At 46.5% G+C, this 22,930-nt stretch overlaps 1 protein-coding gene across 2 annotated transcripts; it reads left to right on the top strand.

The window, feature by feature from the left end:
• The first annotated feature begins 2,765 nt into the window (after positions 1–2,765).
• Positions 2,766–22,682, top strand: LOC106590536 (armadillo repeat-containing protein 3). 2 transcript variants are annotated; one of them, XM_014181642.2, is made up of 19 exons: positions 2,766–2,893; positions 3,114–3,162; positions 3,257–3,374; positions 4,157–4,282; positions 4,462–4,530; positions 4,654–4,829; positions 4,921–5,115; positions 5,321–5,504; positions 7,687–7,839; positions 7,918–8,026; positions 8,483–8,732; positions 8,898–9,034; positions 9,235–9,403; positions 11,499–11,599; positions 21,015–21,113; positions 21,371–21,571; positions 21,730–21,892; positions 22,043–22,261; positions 22,310–22,682. In XM_014181642.2, the coding sequence occupies exons 2-18, from the start codon at positions 3,115–3,117 to the stop codon at positions 22,247–22,249; spliced, it is 2,505 nt and encodes an 834-aa protein (XP_014037117.1). In that variant the 5' UTR covers positions 2,766–2,893; position 3,114; the 3' UTR covers positions 22,250–22,261; positions 22,310–22,682. The 2 variants fall into 2 exon arrangements, with proteins under 2 accessions (XP_014037117.1, XP_014037116.1); XM_014181641.2 differs by having other exon boundaries at positions 22,043–22,682.
• Positions 22,683–22,930: the final 248 nt, after the last annotated feature.

The following is a 22,930-nucleotide window of genomic DNA, read 5'->3' as shown; positions in this document are numbered from 1 at the left end:
GATTAATCTGTATCACTCAGGACAGGCAGGCCACTGACAGTGTCCTGCATGGCCAGAGGTGCTGTAATGCTTTTAGAGGGCGTTTGGGTGTTTTGGTGCAGAGCAGTGCAGAGTGTGCTTTTTCCAGCTGTGGTTGTGGTGGAGCAAGTCCTGTTCTCTCTGCTCTGTCTGTTCTGTCTGTTCTGTCTGTTCTGTCTGTTCTGTCTGCTCTCTCTGTTCTGTCTGTTCTGTCTGCTCTGTCTGTCTCTCTGTTCTCTCTGTTCTCTCTGTTCTCTCTGTTCTCTCTGTTCTGTCTGTTCTCTCTGTTCTCTCTGTTCTGTCTGTTCTCTCTGTTCTGTCTGTTCTGTCTGTTCTGTCTGTTCTCTCTGTTCTGTCTGTTCTCTCTGTTCTCTCTGTTCTGTCTGTTCTCTCTGTTCTCTCTGTTCTGTCTGTTCTCTCTGTTCTGTCTGCTCTGTCTGCTCTGTCTGTTCTGTCTGCTCTGTCTGCTCTGTCTGTTCTGTCTGCTCTGTCTGCTCTGTCTGTTCTGTCTGTTCTGTCTGCTCTGTCCATTCTGTTTGCTCTGTCCATTCTGTCTGCTCTGGCCATTCTGTCTGCTCTGTCCATTCTGTTTGCTCTGTCCATTCTGTCTGCTCTGTCCATTCTGTCTGCTCTGGCCATTCTGTCTGCTCTGTCCATTCTGTCTGCTCTGTCCATTCTGTCTGCTCTGTCCATTCTGTCTGCTCTGTCCATTCTGTCTGTTCTGTCCGCTCTGTGTTCAACCCATTCTGTCTGTTCCGTCCATTCTGTCTGTCTGTCTATTCTGTCTGCTCTTCCCATTCTGTCTGCTCTGTCCACTCTGTCTGTCTGTCTGTCCATTCTGTCTGCTCTTCCCATTCTGTCTGCTCTGTCCACTCTGTCTGTCTGTCTGTCCATTCTGTCTGCTCTTCCCATTCTGTCTGCTCTGTCCACTCTGTCTGTCTGTCTGTCCATTCTGTCTGCTCTTCCCATTCTGTCTGCTCTGTCCACTCTGTCTGTCTGTCTGTCTGTCTGTCCATTCTGTCTGCTCTTCCCATTCTGTCTGCTCTGTCCACTCTGTCTGTCTGTCTGTCCATTCTGTCTGCTCTTCCCATTCTGTCTGCTCTGTCCACTCTGTCTGTCTGTCTGTCCTGTCTGTCCCATTCTGTCTGTGTCCCTCTGTCTGTCTGTCTGTCCATTCTGTCTGCTCTTCCCATTCTGTCTGCTCTGTCCACTCTGTCTGTCTGTCTGTCCATTCTGTCTGCTCTTCCCATTCTGTCTGCTCTGTCCACTCTGTCTGTCTGTCTGTCCATTCTGTCTGCTCTTCCCATTCTGTCTGCTCTGTCCACTCTGTCTGTCTGTCTGTCCATTCTGTCTGCTCTCCCCATTCTGTCTGCTCTGTCCACTCTGTCTGTCTGTCTGTCCATTCTGTCTGCTCTGTCCATTCTGTCTGTTCTGTCCGCTGATATGGAGCTAATTTGGTTTATGACTCACCCTCCTCTTGCCAGTAGCCTCTGCTGCTGTGGGAGACAGGCAGGCCACCTCTTAAAGGTACAGCCACAACAATGCTTAATAGAACAGAATAGTGGGTGTGGGTGACATTCAGATAAGCAGACAGTACAGTACACACATAACAGCACAATTACACACGTACATATTGCCCTATATAAATCAGGTAAACCAATAAGCCCTAACCAAACAGTTAGTCAAATGTTCAGGTTGTTCTTTTAATGCAAACTTTTTCTAAAATCTAGTTTCTTCAACTGCTGTGTGAAATGTAAGTGGGTCCTTCTGTTGTCAAGGCATACAAAGCTATTGCTGAGGACGTTGGAAAGTGACTAGAACAACCAGTTGATAGAAAACCACAGTCTGTGATTTCCAGAATTCAATGAGGAAATAGACCTTAATTTTGTGCTGTCATCATCAACCAAATGAACGACTGACCTACTTCATTGTTTTTGTTGCATGAGGCAGTCATTCCCTGAGCACCACTTCAACTGCTACATGCATGTGAAATGTGATGGGATGCACTCCACTGTTTGTTTTTGTTGATGGTCCAATCTTTGTTATGCACATCATGTTAAAGAGCGTGGCTCAATCTAAACCAGCAAAGGCTTTCCATCATTTCAGGTAAATCCAGTGGTGTAAACTAAGTAAAAATATGTAGAAGTAAGTCGTTTTTGGGGTATCTATACTTCACTTCACTTTACTCTTTATATTTTTATTTTTACAACTTTTACATTCCTAACGAAAATACAATTATTTTTACTCCATACATTTGCCCTGGTACCCAAAAGTACTCGTTACATTTCGAATGCTTAGCAGGACAAGAAAATAGTACAATTCACGCACTTATCAAGAAAACATCCCTGGTCATCTACTACCTCTCATCTGGTGGACTCACTAAACACAAATGCTTCGTTTGTAAAGGATGTCTAAGTGTTTGAGTGTTCCCTTGCTATCTGTAAATAAAATAAAACAAGAAAATGGTGCGGTCTGGTTTGCTTACATTTACTTTTACATTTAATTTTGATACTGAAGTATATTTTTGAGATTACATTTACTTTTGATAGTTAAGTATATTTAAAATAAAATACTTTCAGACTTTTTCTCAAGTAGTATTTTATTGGCTGACTTTCACTTTAACTTGAGTCATTTTCTATGAAGGTATCTTTACTTTTACTCAAGTATGACAATTGGGTACTTTTTCCACCTCTGGGTAAATCTTTTGACTTCTGACTTCCGGTTTCGACCACTAAAACCTCGTGGCAACCGTCGCCTAGCAACGAAATGTCAACTTCAGTTTCCAAACAAACATTGATGACGGTAGTTAGCTAACAAGCTAGCTGAAAACCTGTAGGTTAGCTAGGTACTGACCGTCCGCAGACTTCAACAACAGGTAACAAAAGGTTATTTATTCAAATGGTTATAAGGAAGGTCATCATAAATGACCTAAAGCCACCTCGTTTGGACGTCCAGTGTAATTAGCACGCTCTCTTGCAATGTTACCTGTTCTGTGTAAGCCAGTGCTTGCCAAGTTGACACCCACGTAAACATTGACAGCATGTAATAATGGGTAAATAAATTGGCAAAAAAAAAGTGTGGCTTTATTGTTTCAGGATGGGGAAGAAAGTGAAGAAAGAGAGTGAGCCTCCTTCTAAGGATGTGGTAAGAAGATGAAGATAATATCGCTGTTGTGATGAGGTCAATATAATGAGAAGTTAACGCTCTCTGCCTCTCTCTTTTCTCTCTCTTTCTCTAGTTTGACCCCCTGCCGATTGAGAGTAAGAAAGCAGCCACTGTGGTCCTCATGCTCAATTCCCCCGAAGAGGAGGTTTTGGTTAAAGCTTGCGAAGCCATCCACAAATTTGCAGAGAAAGGTATTTTTTACCATTGATGTTCATGAGAGAACCAATATCATAATTTCTTCTGAAAGTAATCACATTATCAGAAACAACTGGACTGTGGAAAGCTATGTAATATGTTTATATTTATTCCAGGTAAGTTGACTGAGAACACATTGCCATTTACAGCAACAACATTTCAGTCATTTATCAGACACTCTTATCCAGAGCAACTTACAGTAGTGAATGCATACATTTCATTCATGGCCCCCCCCCATGGGAATCAAACCCACAACCCTGGCATTGCAAACACCATGCTCTACAGGGAAGCCTGGGGAATAGTTTCAGGGGAGGGGGATGAATGAGACAATTGTAAGCTGGGGATGATTAGGAATTTAGCCAGGACACCAGGGTTAACATCCCTACTCTTACAATAAGTGCAATGGGATCTTTAATGACCTCAGAGAGTCAGGACACATGTTTAACATCCCATCTGAAAGACAGCACCCTACACAGGGCATTGGGATATTTTTTAGACCAGAGGAAAGAGTGCCTCCTACTGGCCCTCCAACACCACTTCCAGCAGCATCTGGTCTCCCATCCAGGGACTGACCAGGACCAACCCTGCTTAGCTTCAGAAGCAAGCCAGCAGTGGGATGCAGGGTGGTATGCTGCTGGCTGTTAATTTAATTTAATTTGAACCTGGACCAAAGCTTGGGAGCAGCTTATCTAATGAGCATAAAGCCATCTCTTGCTCTCTCTCTTTATGTCTCTCTCTCTCTCTCTCCCTGTCTCTCCCTGTCTCCCCCTGGTGACAGGTGATGAGAACAGGAGTTCTCTGCTGGGGCTGGGGGCGGTGGAGCCTCTGTCTCACCTCATCTCCCACGAAGACAAGCTAGTCCGCCGCAACGCTTTCATGGCCCTGGGGGTCATGGCTGCCAACAGTAAGGACCTCTCCCCTAACTACTGCTGTAGGACAGTAACTACTGATTTAGGAGTAGTAACACAACACACAATGCAAAATCAGTTGTTTAGGGTCGGTCTGGAGTCTGTTCACATGTGACGGAAGACAAGATTGTGCCCATAAACTTTGGGTAACTTCTGTTTCTGTTCTCTTTGAAAGGCGATGTAAAAAGACTTCTGAAGAAACTGGATGCCATTCCTTCTATCATCGGAAAGCTGTCACCTGAAGGTATGCTCTGGCTGGATGTTCTCAAGTATCAATCATATATTAAATCATTGTGACATTTCTTTGTATCTGCCTGTCTGTCTATATCTGTGTGTACCTGTGTTTGTGTTTATATTCCTGTGACAGAGGATGTTGTGGTCCATGAGTTTGCCACACTGTGTCTGGCCTCCCTGTCGGTGGACTTCAGCTGTAAGGTCCAGATCTCAGACCAGGAGGGACTAGAGCCGCTTATACAGCTTCTGTCCAGCCCTGACCCTGATGTCAAGAAGAACTCTGTGGAGACTATCTGCAACCTGGTGCAGGTGTGTGTGTGAAGGGGCTTGAACCCTAGATCCCTGTTCGCCACAGGACTGTGTTAGCCTGCTGAGCTAAACCCCCATCTTACGTGTGTAGGACCTCCCCAGCCGTGTGGCAGTGCGTGAGCTAAATGGCGTCCCCCCGCTCCTGGAGCTGTTGAGATCTGAGTTCCCGGTCATCCAGCAGTTATCCCTGAGGACGCTGGTTATCGTAACCACAGATACCGACACACGAGCCACCTTCAGGGAGGAGCAGGGCTTTGACAGGCTGCTGGAGTTCCTCTGCAACAAGGTCTGTGTGGCCCAGAGCTACCTGGCTCAAATATATTTATCAGATACTTGGAAGTACCTGTAAAGTATTTGAGGTGCTCTTGATCAAGCTTGCAAGCTCGCACTTTTGGGACCACTCTATTGAATTCATTCTTCCAGGTAAACAAAATGAAGCGTATCTCAAGTGTGAAGGAATTTGACTCCTGCCTTGTGTTTGTGTCCTGTAGGAGTTCAGTGATCTGCATGTAGAAGCCCTCCAGGTGTTGTCTAACTGTCTGGAGGACAGAGACAGTCTCCAGCTGATCCATGAGACTGGAGGTCTCCAGAGGTTACTGCAGTTCATCACCACTCCCACCCTGCTGGACATACAGACAAACGCTGTCAAGGCCATCTACAGGGTGGCTCAGAGCTGTAAGGGCTAAGTGTGTGTGTGTGTGTGTGTGTGTGTGTGTGTGTGTGTGTGTGTGTGTGTGTGTGTGTGTGTGTGTGTGTGTGTGTGTGTGTGTGTGTGTGTGTGTGTGTGTGTGTGTGTGTGTGTGTGTGTGTGTGTGTGTGTGTGTGTGTGTGTGTGTGTGAATGTTTAACCCTTGTGTGGTGTGAATGTTTTTGTTATTCACCCCAATGTTCACGGGTCTGATGGACCCACAACATTATTAGGTTTTTAAAACAATACAGCCATAACAATTGACGTAAAAATACTTAATACTTAGATGTTGACTTATATCAATTAGAATGAATTTAGACAGGATACATGGTTCATATTTGCCATTTACCTCTGCTAGATCACATTTATCAATAAAAGCGCTCTTCTCATTTTTTAAAATAAAATGTGATTTTTGTGAACAAAAATCTATTATAATCAAGACATGGTGAAATAAATCATGTTTATCTTGAACAAATATAAATGAAACAAGGTTTTCACTATTGATGTTTATTGCTTTGAACTGAACAAATTGGAAGGACAAATTTGACAAAGTATTTTATGGAAATGATAAATGAACCCCATTGAACACAAATTAAGGCCGGTCTACACACCACATGAGGGACAGAGATTTGCTGTGTGTGTGTTGCAAATGTATTTCTTGCACTTGATGCATGTGTACTGTGTCTTCCTGTCCTTCATGGGTCCACACACATCACAGCACTTCTTGTTTCTACCGGCTGCAATCTGGAATGATGAAAACACTTAGTTCAGGAATTTAACTAACATCTCACTCACTCACATTTATAGTTACAGCAGGCCAAGGTAGGAGAGTCAGACACACACCTGCAACAACATCACTCACACTTACTTCCGGTATTGGAGTTGTTGGTTCTGTGGGTCGGGCGCATGGGGCACCAGCATCCTCCTCCTGAATTCTCCTCACCATGGCTGCAGAAGCTGGGGTCCTTGGGATATGTTGCCTCCTCTGGATTTGAGGTCTTACCAATGCCTTGCCCAGCTCCTCGAGAAAGAGACGTCTCCTCTGGAGCTTCCCTCTGTTCCAATCTGGGTTCAGCGCCATCCAGATGACAAACACGTTGTACGCTGAGATGTCCAACATGTTGAAGAATTACACAAGTGACCAGCGTAGGGTTCATCTTTTGCAGCTGTAGCCAGACACCAGCTTGTCTAAATTGTCCACCTCTCCTTTTGTGACATTGTAATCCATTATGATTTCTGTTTTTTGATGTTCCCCGGCCACAGATTCTCCCATCCCTATGCAGCGTACTCATGAGTACCACATTTTTGCCTTTCTTTGGCACGTAGGACACTAGGGATGTGTCGGCCATGTACACAAACTTAGAGGAATTGATAGGCCCGTTCCGTGTATTCAACACCTGAGGTGGGAGCTCTGGCTTGTTTTTTTCCTACTGTTCCTACCATCTTCCTCTTGAGGAGCTCCTGTCCCAGCTTATGCGAAGTAAAAAAAGTTATTGCATGTGGCCACAGAGTTACTGTGTCACGTCCAGGACAACCCGCATCCCTTGGTTCTTCTCAGGGGCTCCACTTGCAAGTTCCACACATATGATGAAGCAGCATCACAGGCAGCCAAGATCTTGATTCCATATTTTATGGGTTTAGACGGTATGTACTGCCTGAAGGGGCAGCGGCCCCTAAATGGCATAAGCTGCTCATCAACAGTAATGTTGGGCCCAGGGTTGGAAAATAGGGGAAGGAGGTCCACCCACTTGTCTCACACTGACCTGATTGCAGCTAGCTTGTCTCTCTGCCGCGGAGCTGGTCTGGTGTCTCGGTTATCGAAGCAGATAATCCTGGAAATAATGTGGGAGTTTTCCAGAGACATTGTTCAACGGAAAAGTTCTCTGACAGTTTCTGCATCCCACAGGGATTCAGTGGATTCCCCATTTATCTGAAAACACCAGCAAGGATAATAACCCCAAAGTATGCCTGTAAATGAGTTTGGTCCATCTCTATCTCTCTATATCTATATCTATCTATCTATTTACTCGATCTACCTCTCTCTCTCTCTCTCTCTCTCTCTCTCTCTCTCTCTCTCTTTCTGTCTCTCTGTCTCTGTCTCTCTCTCTCTGTGTCTCTCTTCTCTCTCGCTCTCTCCCCCCCCTCTCTTCCCCCCCCTCTGTCCCTCAGCAGAGAATCGTAAGCTGCTCCATGAGCAGGACATCGAGCGCTCTCTGGTGGAGCTGCTGTCTGTAGAGGGTGATAGTTTGAGGACTGCTACCTGTCAGGCTGTCGCTGCCATGAGTCTACACCTGGCCAGCAAAGACGCTTTCAGAGACCTGGGTGAGACACACACACACAGGCGTGTGCAAACACACACCACACACACCCGTGGCACTAAGCCTAAACCTTGTGTTCCAGACGGTATCCGTGCGGTGGTGCAGCTGCTGGGTAGTGAGGGGGGCGAGGTGAGAGAGGCAGCAGCCCAGGCCCTGTCTAGCCTTACAAGCAGCAACCAGCTCAACGCATAGTGGGTTTCACACACACCTAATGTACTATATAGCCTTCTCTCTCTCTACCTCTCTGCCTCTCTACCTCTCTCTCTCTACATCTCTCTCTCTCTACCTTTCTCTCTCTCTACCTCTCTTTCTCTCTCTCGCTCTCTACCTCTCTCTCTACCTCTCTCTTTCTCTCTCTCTCTCGCTCTACCTCTCTCTCTACCTCTCTCTCTCTACCTCTCTCTCAACATCTCTCTGCCTCTCTACCTCTCTCTCTCTACCTTTCTCTCTCTCTACCTCTCTCTCTCTCTCGCTCTACATCTCTCTCTACCTCTCTCTCTACCTCTCTCTCTCTACCTCTCTCTCAACATCTCTCTACCTCTCTACCTCAGTCACTCCCTCAGTGTTATATATAAGGCAGATGTGATGAGGTCTCACTTTGTGTGTGTGTGCATGCGTGCATTCATGTGTGTGTCTGTGTGTGTCAGTGCTGTCTATGAGGCTGAGGGAGATGAGGGCTTGGTTCAGCAGCTCCATGACGTTATTCCCGGTGCGGTGGCTCACGCTGCGGCCGTCCTCACCAATATGGCTGAACAGGAAGTCCTCCGCTGCAGCATCCTGTCCCACGGGGCCATGGCTGCCCTCCTGGAGCCACTGCAGTCTGCGGACACACACACCCTGGTCCGAGCCACCCAGGCCCTCGCCGCTCTCGCCTGCGATGCTGAGGGACGGGCAGACGTGAGTGTGTCTTTGTCCGTAGTGCTGATGTTTCAGACCTGGATCAAATATTTGTCTAATTCTTGAGCTGCACATAGTTTGCCTGGTACAGTGGAACCAATGGAAAATTCCCAAAAGTGCAAACTCCAACTCCTTCCTGTCATTCCATCTCTTCCTGTTGTTTAGCTGAGGAATGCGGGAGGCCTAGTTCCATTGGTCCAACTGCTACAGTCCAATCACAAGGAGGTACGCCGCAATGCATGCTGGGCCATCAGCGTGTGCGCCAACGATGAACCCACTGCCGTGGAGATGTGCAAGCTGGGGTGAGTGTGTGTATGTGAATACCACAGATTGCATAATTAAATGCTGTTGTGATTCTAATCTCTAGGGAGGTGGATTTGTTTTAGTGGTGATCCACGGGAGAGATTTACTAAGGAGCCAGCAGGTGGCAGGATTTCTCTGTTCAATTTAGTGTCAGCTCTGAAGGTGTGTGTTTATTTGTGTGTGTTGTGTTGTTTATCAGGGCCCTGGACTTGTTGCAGGAGATCAACAGCTCAGCTAACCGTAGGAATAAGTTCAGTGAGATTGCTCTACAGAGACTGCTGGACTCCAACCTGTCTCTCAAATACAGCCTGACCAACACACTGGCCCCCACAGACATCACTATGGACGGCTTCTACGACCCCGGAAAGGTAGAGTTGTGTGTTACATCCTTCTCAGCACTTACACCTTTCTCCTGCTTCTCTCTCTCTCTCTCTGTCATTTCGGTTTAAGGGCTTTATTGGCATGGGAAACATGTTAGAATTGCCAGGGCAAGGGAAGTAGATAATAAACAAAAGTGAAATAAACAATACAAATGAACAGTAAACATTACACTCACAGAAGTTCCAAAAGAATAAAGACATTTTCAAATGTCATATTATGGCTATGTACAGTGTTATAACGATGTGCAAATAGTTCAAGTACAGAAGGGAAAATAAATCTGGGTTGTATTTACAATGGTGTTTGTTCTTCACTGGTTGCCCTTTTCTTGTGGCAACAGGTCACACATATTTCTGCTGTGATGGCACACTGTGTTATTTCACCCAATAGACGTGGGAGTTTATCAAAATTGGATTGGTTTTTAAATTCTTTGTGGGTCTGTGTAATCTGATATGGACAACTTTATTTGTATTGCTTTTAATGCATTTTTATCTTATTAATACTTTATTCTAGCTAGCTACTTGTGTAGGTAGCTATCAAGTAAACACAGTGATACATTTGGCAGGAGGTTAGGAAGTGCAGCTCAGTTTCCACCTCATTGTGTGGGCAGTGTGCACATAGCCTGTCTTCTCTTGAGAGCCAGGTCTGCCTACGGCGGTATTTCTCAATAGCAAGGCTATGCTCACTGAGTCTGTACGTAGTCAAAGCTTTCTTTAAGTTTGGTTCAGTCACAGTGGTCAGGTATTCTGCCACTGTGTACTCTCTGTTTAGGACCAAATAGCATTCTAGTTTGCTCTGTTTTTTTGTTAATTCTTCCCAATGTGTCAACTAATTCTCTTTTGGTTTTCTCATGATTTGGTTGGGTCTAATTGTGTTGCTGTCCTGGGGCTCTGCGGTGTTTGTTTGTGTTTGTGAACAGAGGACCAGTTTGCTTAGGTTCTTCTCCAGGTTCATCTCTCTGTAGGTGATGGAAGGTTTGGGAATCGCTTCCTTTTAAGTGGTTGTAGAACATAACGGCTCTTTTCTGGAGTTTGATCATTAGCGGGTATCGGCCTAATTCTGCTTGGCATGCATTCTTCGTTGGTGAGCGTACCCCAGACGTCACAACCATAAAGGGCAATGGGTTCTGTAACTAATTCAAGTATTTTTAGCGAGATCCTAATTGGTATGTCGAATTTTATGTTCCTTTTGATGGCATTGTTCACAGCTTTGTGGAAGTTACGTGTTGCTGATGTTTAGGCCGAGGTATGTATAGTTTTTTGTGTGCTGTAGGGCAACGGTGTCTAGATGGAATTGATATTTGTGGTCCTGGTGACTGGACCTTTTTTGGAGCACCATTATTTGTGTCTTACTGAGATTTACTGTCAGGGCCCAGGTCTAACAGAATCTGTGCAGAAGATCTAGGAGCTGCTGTAGGCCCTCCTTGGTTGGGGACAGATCTAGGAGCTGCTGTAGGCCCTCCTTGGTTGGGGACAGATCTAGGAGCTGCTGTAGGCCCTCCTTGGTTGGTGACAGATCTAGGAGCTGCTGTAGGCCCTCCTTGGTTGGGGACAGATCTAGGAGCTACTGTAGGCCCTCCTTGGTTGGGGACAGATCTAGGAGCTGCTGTAGGCCCTCCTTGGTTGGGGACAGATCTAGGAGCTGCTGTAGGCCCTCCTTGGTTGGGGACAGATCTAGGAGCTGCTGTAGGCCCTCCTTGGTTGGGGACAGATCTAGGAGCTGCTGTAGGCCCTCCTTGGTTGGGGACAGATCTAGGAGCTGCTGTAGGCCCTCCTTGGTTGGGGACAGATCTAGGAGCTGCTGTAGGCCCTCCTTGGTTGGTGACAGATCTAGGAGCTGCTGTAGGCCCTCCTTGGTTGGTGACAGACGCACCAGATCATCAGCAAACAGTAGACATTTGACTTCAGATTCTCTCTCTCTCTCTGTCTGTCTTTCTGTTTGTCTCTTTCTGTCTCTGTTTGTCTCTGTTTGTCTCTGTCTGTCTGTCTGTCTGTCTGTCTGTCTGTCTGTCTGTCTGTCTGTCTGTCTGTCTGTCTGTCTGTCTGTCTGTCTGTCTGTCTGTCTGTCTGTCTGTCTGTCTGTCAGGCTCGTTCTGGCCAGAGGGTGTTAACTCTAGAGGATCTGTCTAAACAGCCTGTTAACCAGCGACGGCCTGTCATTGCTATTAACGCCAAACCCCTCGACACGTGAGTATGATTATCGTTCACACCAACCCAACCACATAAATATATACAGTACCAGTCAAAAGTTTGGACACACCTACTCATTCCAGGGTTTTTCTTTATTTTGACTATTTTCTACATTGTAGAATAATAATGAAGACATCAAAACTATGAAATAACACATATGGAATCCTGTAGAAACCAAGAAAGTGTTAAACAAATCTAAATATATTTTATATTTGAGATTCTTCAATGTAGCCACCCTATGAATTAACCCTGGTGTCTGGGTCCTGGGTTTAGGGATTGTAGCTTCTAGATTCCCTCTTCTTTCTGTGGGCCTCTCTCTGCCCAGGGCTGTGTTCCAGAACTTCCAAACTTTGTCCTCCTTTCATTTGCCTTTGCATTGTTGACACTCCATTCAGTGTGTCTGGTCTGGGAGCCCTGACTCTGGGAGCCCTGACTCTGGGAGCCCTGACTCTGGGAGCCATCTGCTCTGGGAGCCATCTGCTCTGGGAGCCATCTTCTCTGGGAGCCATCTGCTCTGTCCTCCACTATGCCCCCCCCCCACCTTGTTTCTGTCTGTCCAAAACTTCAGCTATGAGGTCAGAATTTCTTGGCGAGGCTATTTAAGGACTCTATATGTTACACTCTATAATTGTATCAGTGCCCTCTCAGCCCAGTGTTAGAGAACTCTATCACTACAACTAGTGATAGAGTAGTGGTAGAGTAGTGTGTAGTGGTAGAGTAGTGTGTAGTGGTAGAGTAGTGGTAGAGTAGTGTGTAGTGGTAGAGTAGTGGTAGAGTAGTGTAGTGTGTAGTGGTAGAGTAGTGTAGTGTGTAGTGGTAGAGTAGTGTGTAGTGTGTAGTGGTAGAGTAGTGTGTAGTGGTAGAGTAGTGTGTAGTGGTAGAGTAGTGTGTAGTGGTAGAGTAGTGAGTAGTGGTAGAGTAGTGTGTAGTGGTAGAGTAGTGGTAGAGTAGTGTGTAGTGGTAGAGTAGTGTGTAGTGGTAGAGTAGTGGTAGAGTAGTGTGTAGTGGTAGAGTAGTGTGTAGTGGTAGAGTAGTGGTAGTGTAGTGTGTAGTGGTAGAGTAGTGTGTAGTGGTAGAGTAGTGAGTAGTGGTAGAGTAGTGTGTAGTGGTAGAATAGTGGTGAGAGTGGTGTGTGGTGGTAGAGTAGTGTGTAGTGGTAGAGTGGTGAGTGGTGGTAGAGTAGTGTGTAGTGGTAGAGTAGTGGTAGAGTAGTGTGTAGTGGTAGAGTAGTGTGTAGTGGTAGAGTAGTGTGTAGTGGTAGAGTAGTGGTAGAGTAGTGTGTAGTGGTAGAGTAGTGTGTAGTGGTAGAGTAGTGTGTAGTGGTAGAGTAGTGGGTAGTGATAGAGTAGTGGGTAGTGGTAGAGTAGTGGGTAGTGATAGAGTAGTGGGTAGTGGTAGAGTAGTGATTGTGTAGTGGTAGAGTAGTGATTGTGTAGTGGTAGAGTAGTGATTGTGTAGTGGTAGAGTAGTGTGTAGTGGTAGAGTAGTGTGTAGTGGTAGAGTAGTGTGTAGTGGTGGAGTAGTGTGTAGTGGTGGAGTAGTGTGCAGTGGTGGAGTAGTGTGTAGTGGTAGAGTAGTGTGTAGTGGTAGAGTAGTGTGTAGTGGTAGAGTAGTGTGTAGTGGTAGAGTAGTGGTAGAGTAGTGTGTAGTGGTAGAGTAGTGGTAGAGTAGTGTGTAGTGGTAGAGTAGTGTGTAGTGGTAGAGTAGTGTGTAGTGGTAGAGTAGTGGTAGAGTAGTGTGTTGTGGTAGAGTAGTGTGTAGTGGTAGAGTAGTGTGTAGTGGTAGAGTAGTGTGTAGTGGTGGAGTAGTGTGTAGTGGTAGAGTAGTGTGTAGTGATAGAGTAGTGGGTAGTGGTAGAGTAGTGGGTAGTGATAGAGTAGTGGGTAGTGGTAGAGTAGTGATTGTGTAGTGGTAGAGTAGTGATTGTGTAGTGGTAGAGTAGTGTGTAGTAGTAGAGTAGTGTGTAGTGGTGGAGTAGTGTGTAGTGGTAGAGTAGTGTGTAGTGGTAGAGTAGTGGGTAGTGATAGAGTAGTGGGTAGTGGTAGAGTAGTGGGTAGTGATAGAGTAGTGGGTAGTGGTAGAGTAGTGATTGTGTAGTGGTAGAGTAGTGATTGTGTAGTGGTAGAGTAGTGATTGTGTAGTGGTAGAGTAGTGATTGTGTAGTGGTAGAGTAGTGTGTAGTGGTAGAGTAGTGTGTAGTGGTAGAGTAGTGTGTAGTGGTGGAGTAGTGTGTAGTGGTGGAGTAGTGTGCAGTGGTGGAGTAGTGTGTAGTGGTAGAGTAGTGTGTAGTGGTAGAGTAGTGTGTAGTGGTAGAGTAGTGTGTAGTGGTAGAGTAGTGTGTAGTGGTTGTGTAGTGGTAGAGTAGTGTGTAGTGGTAGAGTAGTGTGTAGTGGTAGAGTAGTGTGTAGTGGTGGAGTAGTGTGTAGTGGTAGAGTAGTGTGTAGTGATAGAGTAGTGGGTAGTGGTAGAGTAGTGGGTAGTGATAGAGTAGTGGGTAGTGGTGGAGTAGTGTGTAGTGGTAGAGTAGTGTGTAGTGGTAGAGTAGTGTGTAGTGGTAGAGTAGTGGTAGAGTAGTATGTAGTGATGGATTAATCGGTCGACCTCTAGTTTCTAGGATCAGGCTGGTTCAGCTGAGCCTGATGAACACGAGACTCAATCTCCCAGGAGACAGCAGCAACGATGCAGTAGGATGGCATAATGGTCTCAGGCTCGGAACTTTTGTTGTCTGCGGTGAACTGACGAGAGAGGGCATCAGGCTTGGTATTCTTAGATCCGGGGCGATAAGTGAGTGTGAAGTTGAATCTTCCAAAAAACAATGCCCACCTGGCCTGCCGAGAGTTGAGACGTTTGGCGGTCTGGATGTAGGCTAGATTTTTATGATCCGTCCACACAATGAAGGGAAGGACCGAACCCTCTAACCAGTGACGCCACTCCTCAAGAGCCAGCTTAACAGCCAAGAGTTCCCGGTTGCCTAAGTCAAAATCACTCTCTGCAGGTGAGAGCTTGCGGGACAAGAAGGCACAAGGATGGAGCTTCTGATCCGCGGGAGAACGTTGAGACAGAACTGCACCTACCCCAGTGTCGGAAGCGTCCACCTCGAGGACGAACTGGAGTTCTGGGTCTAGCTGGGTAAGGATTGGAGCAGAAGTGAAGCGGTGCTTGAGTTCCCGGAATTCTGCCTCTGCCTCAGGGGACCAGTGGAATGGAGTGGAGGTGAGAGGAGCTGCCAAATGACTGTAGTCACGGATGAATCGTCTATAAAAATTGGCAAACCACAGGAATCGCTGTAACTGCTTCAGATTCGCGGGCACAGGCCACTCTGTCACTGCCCTAACCTTGGCAGGGTCCATTCGTAGCTGTCCTTGAGCAATAATGTAGCCCAAGAAGGACACAGAGGAAACATGAAACTCACATTTCTCAGCCTTAACAAATAGCTTATTCTCCAATTGTTTTTGGAGAACTTAGTGGACGTGTTGCTTGTGAGCCTCAATGTCCTTCGAAAAAATAAGAATGTCATCCACATAGACAAAAACAAAATGCCCAATGACATCCCTCAGGACATCATTCACCAGGCTCTGAAAAACAGCCGGGGCGTTAGTGAGGCCAAAAGGCATAACGAGGTACTCAAAATGTCCAAGTGGTGTGTTGAACGCTGTTTTCCACTTGTCCCCCTCTCTGATGCGGACAAGGTGGTAGGCATTCCGGAGGTCCAGTTTAGTAAATACCGTGGCACCATGGAGGGGGAGAAAAGCAGAACTGATAAGTGGCAAGGGATACTTATTCCTAAAAGTGATACTATTCAACCCACAGAAGACTATGCATTGCCTCAGTGACCCGTCCTTCTTCTTGACAAAGAAAAATCCAGCTCCCACCGGAGGGGAAGAAGGCCTAACATGTCTGACAGCCAGGGAGTCGTGGATGTATTCTTCCATGGCTTCTTGCTCGGGGCGAGAGAAGTTATACAACCTGCTACTAGGAAGAGGAGCTCCAGGCTGAAGCTCGATAGCACAGGGGTATGGCCGATGAGGCGGCAGAGATGGGGTGTGGTGCTTGCTGAATACAAGAGCTAGACCGTGATATTCTGGAGGAACAGAAGACAGGTCTGGGGGTTCTGGAATGGACTGGGGTGCAGACAAGGCAGGAGGAAGGGCAGAATGTAGACAATTACAATGGCAAAATGTACTCCAAGTAGTAACCCTTCCGGTAGACCAGTCAATCTGTGGGTTGTGTAGCTTTAACCATGGATGGCCCAGAACCAGAGGTGAGTGAGAACAGTCGATGATATGGAAACGGATCTTTTCCTGGTGATTACCAGAGAGAGACGCAGGATAACAGTTCTCTCCAAAACACGGAAGAGTAGCTTTCCATTGAGAGCGTTGGCTTCCAGAGGTAAATCGAGAAAAACAGTGTCCAGGCCCAACTGCTTAACAACTCCTCGGTCCAGAAAACTCTCGTCGGCGCCTGAATCGACAAGAGCAGGGGTCTGGGAGATGATGGGCAGGCGATTTGGCTCAGCAGTATATCCCGCACTACTGCTGAGCCCTCTCTTTTGCTGGACACAGGGTACAAGTGGAGACCACGTGACCAACCTGGCCACAATACAGACAGCTCCTAGTACTGATACGCCGCTGCCTTTCCTCTGGAGATAGACGGGTCCGGCCGAGCTGCATGGGTTCATGATTGGAACCTGCCTGGTGATGTGATGTAGTCGGAGAAATTGAGCAAGGCACAGAAGCAGACGTTATGGGACATGCAACCCTACCTCCCCTCTCCCTCCGACGCTCACAGAGACGGTTGTCAATGCGGATAGTGAGAGGAATTAGTTCTTCAAGTCCATCAGGCTCCTCTCTGGACACCAACTCGTCCTTGAGGGTCTCAGTGAGTGCGTTCCGGAATGCTCCCTGAAGGGCCTCGTCATTCCAGCCACTCTCTGTGGCGAGGGTGCGGAATTCACATGCCATCTCAGCCACACTCTGAGAACCTTGACGAAGGGACAGAAGTCGTTTGGCAGCATCCTTTACACAGACCGGGTGGTCGAAGACCTTCCTCATCTCATCTGTGAATCCACTGTAGGAAAAGCAGATAGAGGACGGTCTCTCCCAAACCGCAGTGGCCCAGGAGAGTGCTGCTCCCCGAAGGCAGCCAATTAATTTTGGCTCATTCACTAGCATAAGAGTAGGGCTGTTGCTCAAACACTAGTGAGCATTATATAATAAAGGCTCTGCAAACCCCAAGATTGCCATCATAGTGCTCAGGAGTAGGAACAAAAGGCTCCCGGAGTAGAGAAGAGGAACTGGAGACAGGTTGTGAATTCTGGACAGAGGTTCGGACCTGTAGGTCAGACAGGCGCTGTGTAAAAGGTTTTCAGGGCTTGGTCATGTTGCTCAAGTAGAGTGCCTTGACCAACAAGGATTCGGTGAAGAGTAGTAGAGTCTGCTGGGTTCATCTCTTGGCCAGATCGTACTGTTACATGGAGCGAACACATGGGAACCCAAGAGCGGACTCAGATGCAGAAGCAGAGATGAATGAACCAAAATGTTTATTGTACACAGAGAGATGTGGAGTGCAGAACTGGGCTAGCTCAGATGAGTTACAGAAAAACCAATAGTGTGGAGTGAGGTTGGAGTTGACTGAGTTGAACAGGGTAAACAGGTCCTGAGGGGAATCCAAGGCATTGAAGGTAATTGGTTGCACCAGACCCATTACATAAAATCCAAATAAAAATCAATTTAAATTACAGGTTGTAATGCAACAAAATAGGAAAAACGCCAAGGGGGGGGGGTGAATACTTTTGCAAGGCACTGTAGTACCCTTTAGCCTTGACCACCCTTATCTTGTTGCCTTGCTTAGTTTCCATTATCTTATTGGCTCAGACATTAGGGAATAGATTATATTGGTGGCGTGACATTGCAATGACACAGAAATAAACAGACATGCACACTCCTGATGCAAATGCATGTCTAATGGTGACTATAACTGATTAACTAATGTTCCTGTTCAAAGGCCTTCACAAGACACAGAATGTCAAGGCCTGTGTTGATCCAGCTTTGTACATTCACATGATTTCTGCTTACATATGTCTAATAATTAACCCCATATTGATTCTGTTTCACTACTTCTGGGAAAACAGTATAGATACTGGAAAATCACCAAAGTGCTGGAAATTCTCCTGCAATGACAGGCAACTTAGCCCCAGTGATGTACTGGGCCGTACGCACTACCCTCTGTAGTGCCTTGCGGTCGTAGGCCGAGCAGTTGCCGTACCAGGCAGTGATGCAACCAGTCAGAAGGCTCTCGATGTTGCAGCTGTAGAACCTTTTGAAGATCTGAGGACCCATGCCAAATCTTTTTAGTTTCCTGAGGGTGAATAGGCTTGTCATGCCCCCTTCATTACTGTCTTGGTGTGTTTGGACCATTCTAGTTTGTTGGTGATGTGGACACCAAGGAACTTGAAGCTCTCAACCTGCTCCACTACAGCACCGTTGATGAGAATGGGGGCGTGCTCGGTCCTCCTTTTCCTGTAGTCCATAATCATCTCCTTTGTCTTGATTATGTTGAGGGATAGGTTGTTATTCTGGCACCACCCGGCCAGGTCTGACCTCCTCCTTATGGGGTGTCTCGTCGTTGTCGGTGATCAGGTCTACCACTGTTGTGTCGTCTGCAAACTTAATGATCGTGTTGGAGTCGTGCTTGGCCACGCAGTCGTGGGTGAACAGGGAGTACAGGAGGGGACTGAGCACGCACCCCTGAGGGGCTCCAGTGTTGAGGATCAGCGTGGCGGATGTGTTGCTACCTACCCTCACCACCTGGGGGCGGCCCGTCAGAAAGTCCAGGATCCAGTTGCAGAGGGAAGTGTTTGGTCCCAGGATCCTTAGCTTAGTGATGAGCTTTGAGGGTACTATGGTGTTGAACGCTGAGCTGTAGTCAATGAATAGCATTCTCACGTAGGTGTTCCTTTTGTCCAGGTGGGAAAGGGCAGTGTGGAATGCAATAGAGATTGCATCATCTGTGGATCTGTTTGGGCGGTATGCAAATTGGAGTGGGTCTAGGGTTTCTGGGATAATGGTGTTAATGTGAGCCATTACCAGCCTTTCAAAGCACTTCATGGCTACGGACGTGAGTGCTACGGGTCTGTAGGCATTTAGGCAGGTTGCCTTGGTGTTCTTGGGCACAGGGGCTATGATGGTCTGCTTTAATGTTGATATTACAGACTCAATCAGGGACATGTTAAAAATATCAGTAAAGACACCTGCCAGTTGGTCAGCATATGCCCGGAGCACAAGTCCTGGTAATCCATCTGGCCCCGCGGCCTTGTGAATGTTGACCTGTTTAAAGGTCTTACTCACATTGGCTACGGAGAGTGTGATCACACAGTCGTCCTGAACAGCTGATGCTCTCATGCATGCCTCAGTGTTGCTTGCCTCGAAGCGAGCATAGAAGTGATTTAGCTCGCCTGGTAGGCTCGTGTCACTGAGCAGCTCAGCTGTGCTTCCCTTTGTAGTGTGTAATAGTTTGCAAGCCCTGCCACTTAAGACGAGCGTCGGAGTCGGTGTAGTACGGTTCAATCTTAGCCCTGTATTGGTGCTTTGCCTGTTTGATGGTTTGTCAGAGGGCATAGCAGGATTTCTTATAAGCTTCCGGGTTAGAGTCCCACACCTTGAAAGCAGCAGCTCTACCCTTCAGCTCAGTGCGAATGTTGCCTGTAGAGTAGTGTGTAGTGATATAGTACTGTGTAGTGATAGTGTAGCGTGTAGTGATGGAGTTGTCCTATTGTTAGTGTTTAGGGGGAGAGGAAGTGGGACTGATGCTGCTGCATGTTAAACAGGCCTGCTCTGGCGGAGAGAGAAGCCCAGTCAGGGACAGTCGTCAGGGACAGGAGCTATAGGGCCTCAGAAAGACACAACAATCATGCATGCTTGTCCCATCAGACTCATTAATAAATTGACATTTAACTCCTTAAGGCCTCACTGTATGCAGCATATTCGGAAAGTATTCAGATACCTTATCTTTTTCCACATTTTGTTATGTTACAAACTTATTCTACAATTGATTAAATTAGTTTTTCCCCCTCATCAGTCTACACACAATACCCCATAATGACAAAGCATGAACAGGTTTTTAGACATTTTCAATATCAAAACCTAAATATCACATTTACATAAGTATTCAGACCCTTTACTCAGTACTTTGTTGAAGCACTTTTGGCAGCAATTACAGCCTTAAGTCTTCTTGGGTATGACGCTACAAGCTTGGCACACCTGTATTTGGGGAGTTTAGCCCATTCTTCTCTGCGGATCCTCTCAAACTCCGTCAGGTTGGATGGGGAGTGTTGCTGCTCAGCTATTTTCAGGTCTCTTCAGAGATGTTCGATCGTGTTCAAGTCCGTGCTCTGGATGGGTGACTCAAGGACATTCAGAGACTTGTACCAAAGCCACTCCAGCGTTGTCTTGGCTGTGTGCTTAGGGTCGTTGTCCTGTTGGAAGGTGAACCTTTACCCCAGTCTGAGGTCCTGAGCGCTCTGAATCAGGTTTTCATCAAGGATATCTCTGTACTTTGCTCCGTTCATCTTTCCCTCGATCCTGACTAGTCTCCCAGGCCCTGCTGCTGAAAAATATCCCCACAGCATGATGCTGCCACCACCATGCTTTACCGAAGGGATCGTGCCAGGTTTCCTCCAGATGTGAGGCTTGGCATTGAGGACAAAGAGTTCAATCTTGGTTTCATCAGACCAGAGAATCCTGTAGGTGTTCCTTTTGTCCAGGTGGGAAAGGGCTGCTTGCCACGAAGCGAGCATAGAAGTGATTTACTGTCAACTGTGTGACCTTATATAGCCAGGTGAGTACCTTTCCAAATTATGTCCAATCAATTCATTTTACCACAGGTGGACTCATTTTACCACAGGTGGACTCATGTAGAAACATCTCAAGGATGATCAATGGAAACAAGATGCACCTGAGCTCAATTTCGAGTCTCATAGTAAAGGGTCTGAATACTTGTGTAAAAAAGCTATTTATTTTTTTATTTTTATACATTTGCGAACATTTCTAAAAACCAATTTTTGCTTCGTCGTTATGGGATATTGTGTGTAGATTGATGAGGATTTTTTATGTTTCATCAATTTAAGAATAAGGCTGTAACGTTTCAAGTGGTCTGAATACTTTCCGAATGCACTGCTTATCAATGCATCTACAATACAGTATGTGCTTGGAGATGTTTTTGTTGTCTGATCAGAAGGAGAAAGGAAGTGTGTGTGTGTGTGTGTGTGTGTGTGTGTGTGTGTGTGTGTGTGTGTGTGTGTGTGTGTGTGTGTGTGTGTGTGTGTGTGTGTGTGTGTGTGTGTGTGTGTGTGTGTGTGTGTGTGTGTGTGTGTGTGTGTGTGTGTGCGTGTAACTGTACTGTACCTGTCCTGCAGGGTGTCAGTCGATCAGTCAGAGGAGAGACAACAGGACAGCCCCACCGAGACTCGCACTGCATCTGTACTCAGCAGCAAGGGCACCACCAGGACCCCCAGGTGTGTGTGTGTGAGAGAGAGAGGAAGAACATGAGAGAGGGTGTGTGTGTTAGAACTGAAGTACAGTAAATCAAATCAAATGTATTTTATAAAGCTCTTTTTACCCAGCGTAAAACCACAAAGAGAAAACAAGTCAGATTTAGAAGCACATTGGAACCTGGCTCTGGGGTGGCCAGTCCTCTTCTGGCTGTATGTATCAAGAGGACAAGGTAAAGTGGCTGTCTCTTTCCTTTCTCTTTCACACTGTCTTCCTGTAGTAAAGGGAAGAGTAAGGGGCGGAAGGAGGACGAGAAACTGAGAGATGAGGATGAGAGTAAGCCCCAGCAGGAGGTAGCCACGGTAACAGAGAAGCCGTGGATGCTTCCGTATGATGCTGCGTTCCACGCCCTGGTTACCGAGGCGACCAAGACCATCCTCCCGCTGCACGCGGAGAGTGAGCAGTACAGCGCCTTAGCCAGGTCAGAAAGACAGTACTTAAATAATCTACAAATAATCAACTGACAACCAACACACAACCTCAAATGACTAACACACAACCCCACTAACAGGCAGTTCCTTTATCATTGGTTGTGGCTGCTGCCGTTCAGCCCCTATCTGCTGTGTGATTGGCTGTTAGGCTGGTGAGTGAGGTGATGGGCGGGGCGGTGGAGGTGGACAGACAGCATGACTTCCTGTGGGAGCTCCACCTCAGTGAGCTGCGCTACGAACTACAGTCCAACATCATCCCCATCGGACAGATACGCAAGGGAACCTACTACCACAGGGCTCTGCTTTATAAGGTGGGCAGTTCTTCCTGTCTCTCTCTCTCTCTCTCTCTCTCTCTCTCTCTCTCTCTCTCTCTCTCTCTCTCTCTCTCTCTCTCTCTCTCTCTCCTAACTCCTCTCTCTCCCCTAACTCCTCTCTCTCCCCTAACTCCTCTCTCTCCCCAGGTGTTGGCTGACCGTATAGGTGTGAGTTGTAGCCTGGTGAGGGGAGAGTATAACCGGGTGTGGAATGAGGTCCTCCTCTCAGCTGGGACGCCCCACTACCCAGGGTGCCGGCCCCAGCCCAGAGCTCACCTGGTGGACCTCATACACCAGCCTGGCAGGCTGCTGAGAGCCAATACACCCCAGGCTATACAATACCAAACTATATAACCACACGTTAAAATACACTTTATAACTACACAATACCAGACTATATAACCACACGTTAAAATACACTTTATAACTACACAATACCAGACTATATAACCACACGTTAAAATACACTTTATAACTACACAATACCAGACTATATAACCACACGTTAAAATACACTTTATAACTACACAATACCAGACTATATAACCACATGTTAAAATACACTTTATAACTACACAATACCAGACTATATAACCACATGTTAAAATACACTTTATAACTACACAATACCAGACTATATAACTACACGTTAAAATACACTTTATACCTACACCATACCATACCCTGGGAGGCTGCTAAGGTCCACCACACAACCCCAAGTTATACAATGCCAGACTGTACTGTACTTTATAAACAACACCAGACCTTATAAACTGTCTGAACTAGACTGTGCAGCTATCCCATTCTTTCTTTGTGCCGAGTTATTTTACCCAGAAGAAACTGTTACCATTTAAAGTATCACATGGATTTCTGATTCTCAGCGTCTGACGTTAGTAAAGTTGGGTAATGTCTTGTCAACAAAACACAGATGATGTTGAAACATCTGTGATTATTGGCCAAAATACATTAGAATTTTCTTGTGAATGTTGTGCATTCACCTTTTGACATGGTTCCAGTGTTGTAGGATGGAGAGTA

This window comes from Salmo salar, chromosome ssa29 (genome assembly GCF_905237065.1).
Source record: "Salmo salar chromosome ssa29, Ssal_v3.1, whole genome shotgun sequence".
NCBI lineage: Eukaryota > Metazoa > Chordata > Actinopteri > Salmoniformes > Salmonidae > Salmo > Salmo salar.
Note: the sequence above shows the minus strand (reverse complement) of the source record. Positions and strands in the feature narration are given on the sequence as shown.

Coding starts and splice junctions, on each gene's coding strand:
- LOC106590536 (XM_014181642.2), top strand. CDS start 3,115: ATGGGGAAGAAAGTGAAGAAAGAGAGTGAGCCTCCTTCTAAGGATGTG. Junction 3,375..4,156: donor CCACAAATTTGCAGAGAAAG/GTATTTTTTACC, acceptor CCCTGGTGACAG/GTGATGAGAACAGGAGTTCT. Junction 4,283..4,461: donor GGGGGTCATGGCTGCCAACA/GTAAGGACCTCT, acceptor TCTCTTTGAAAG/GCGATGTAAAAAGACTTCTG.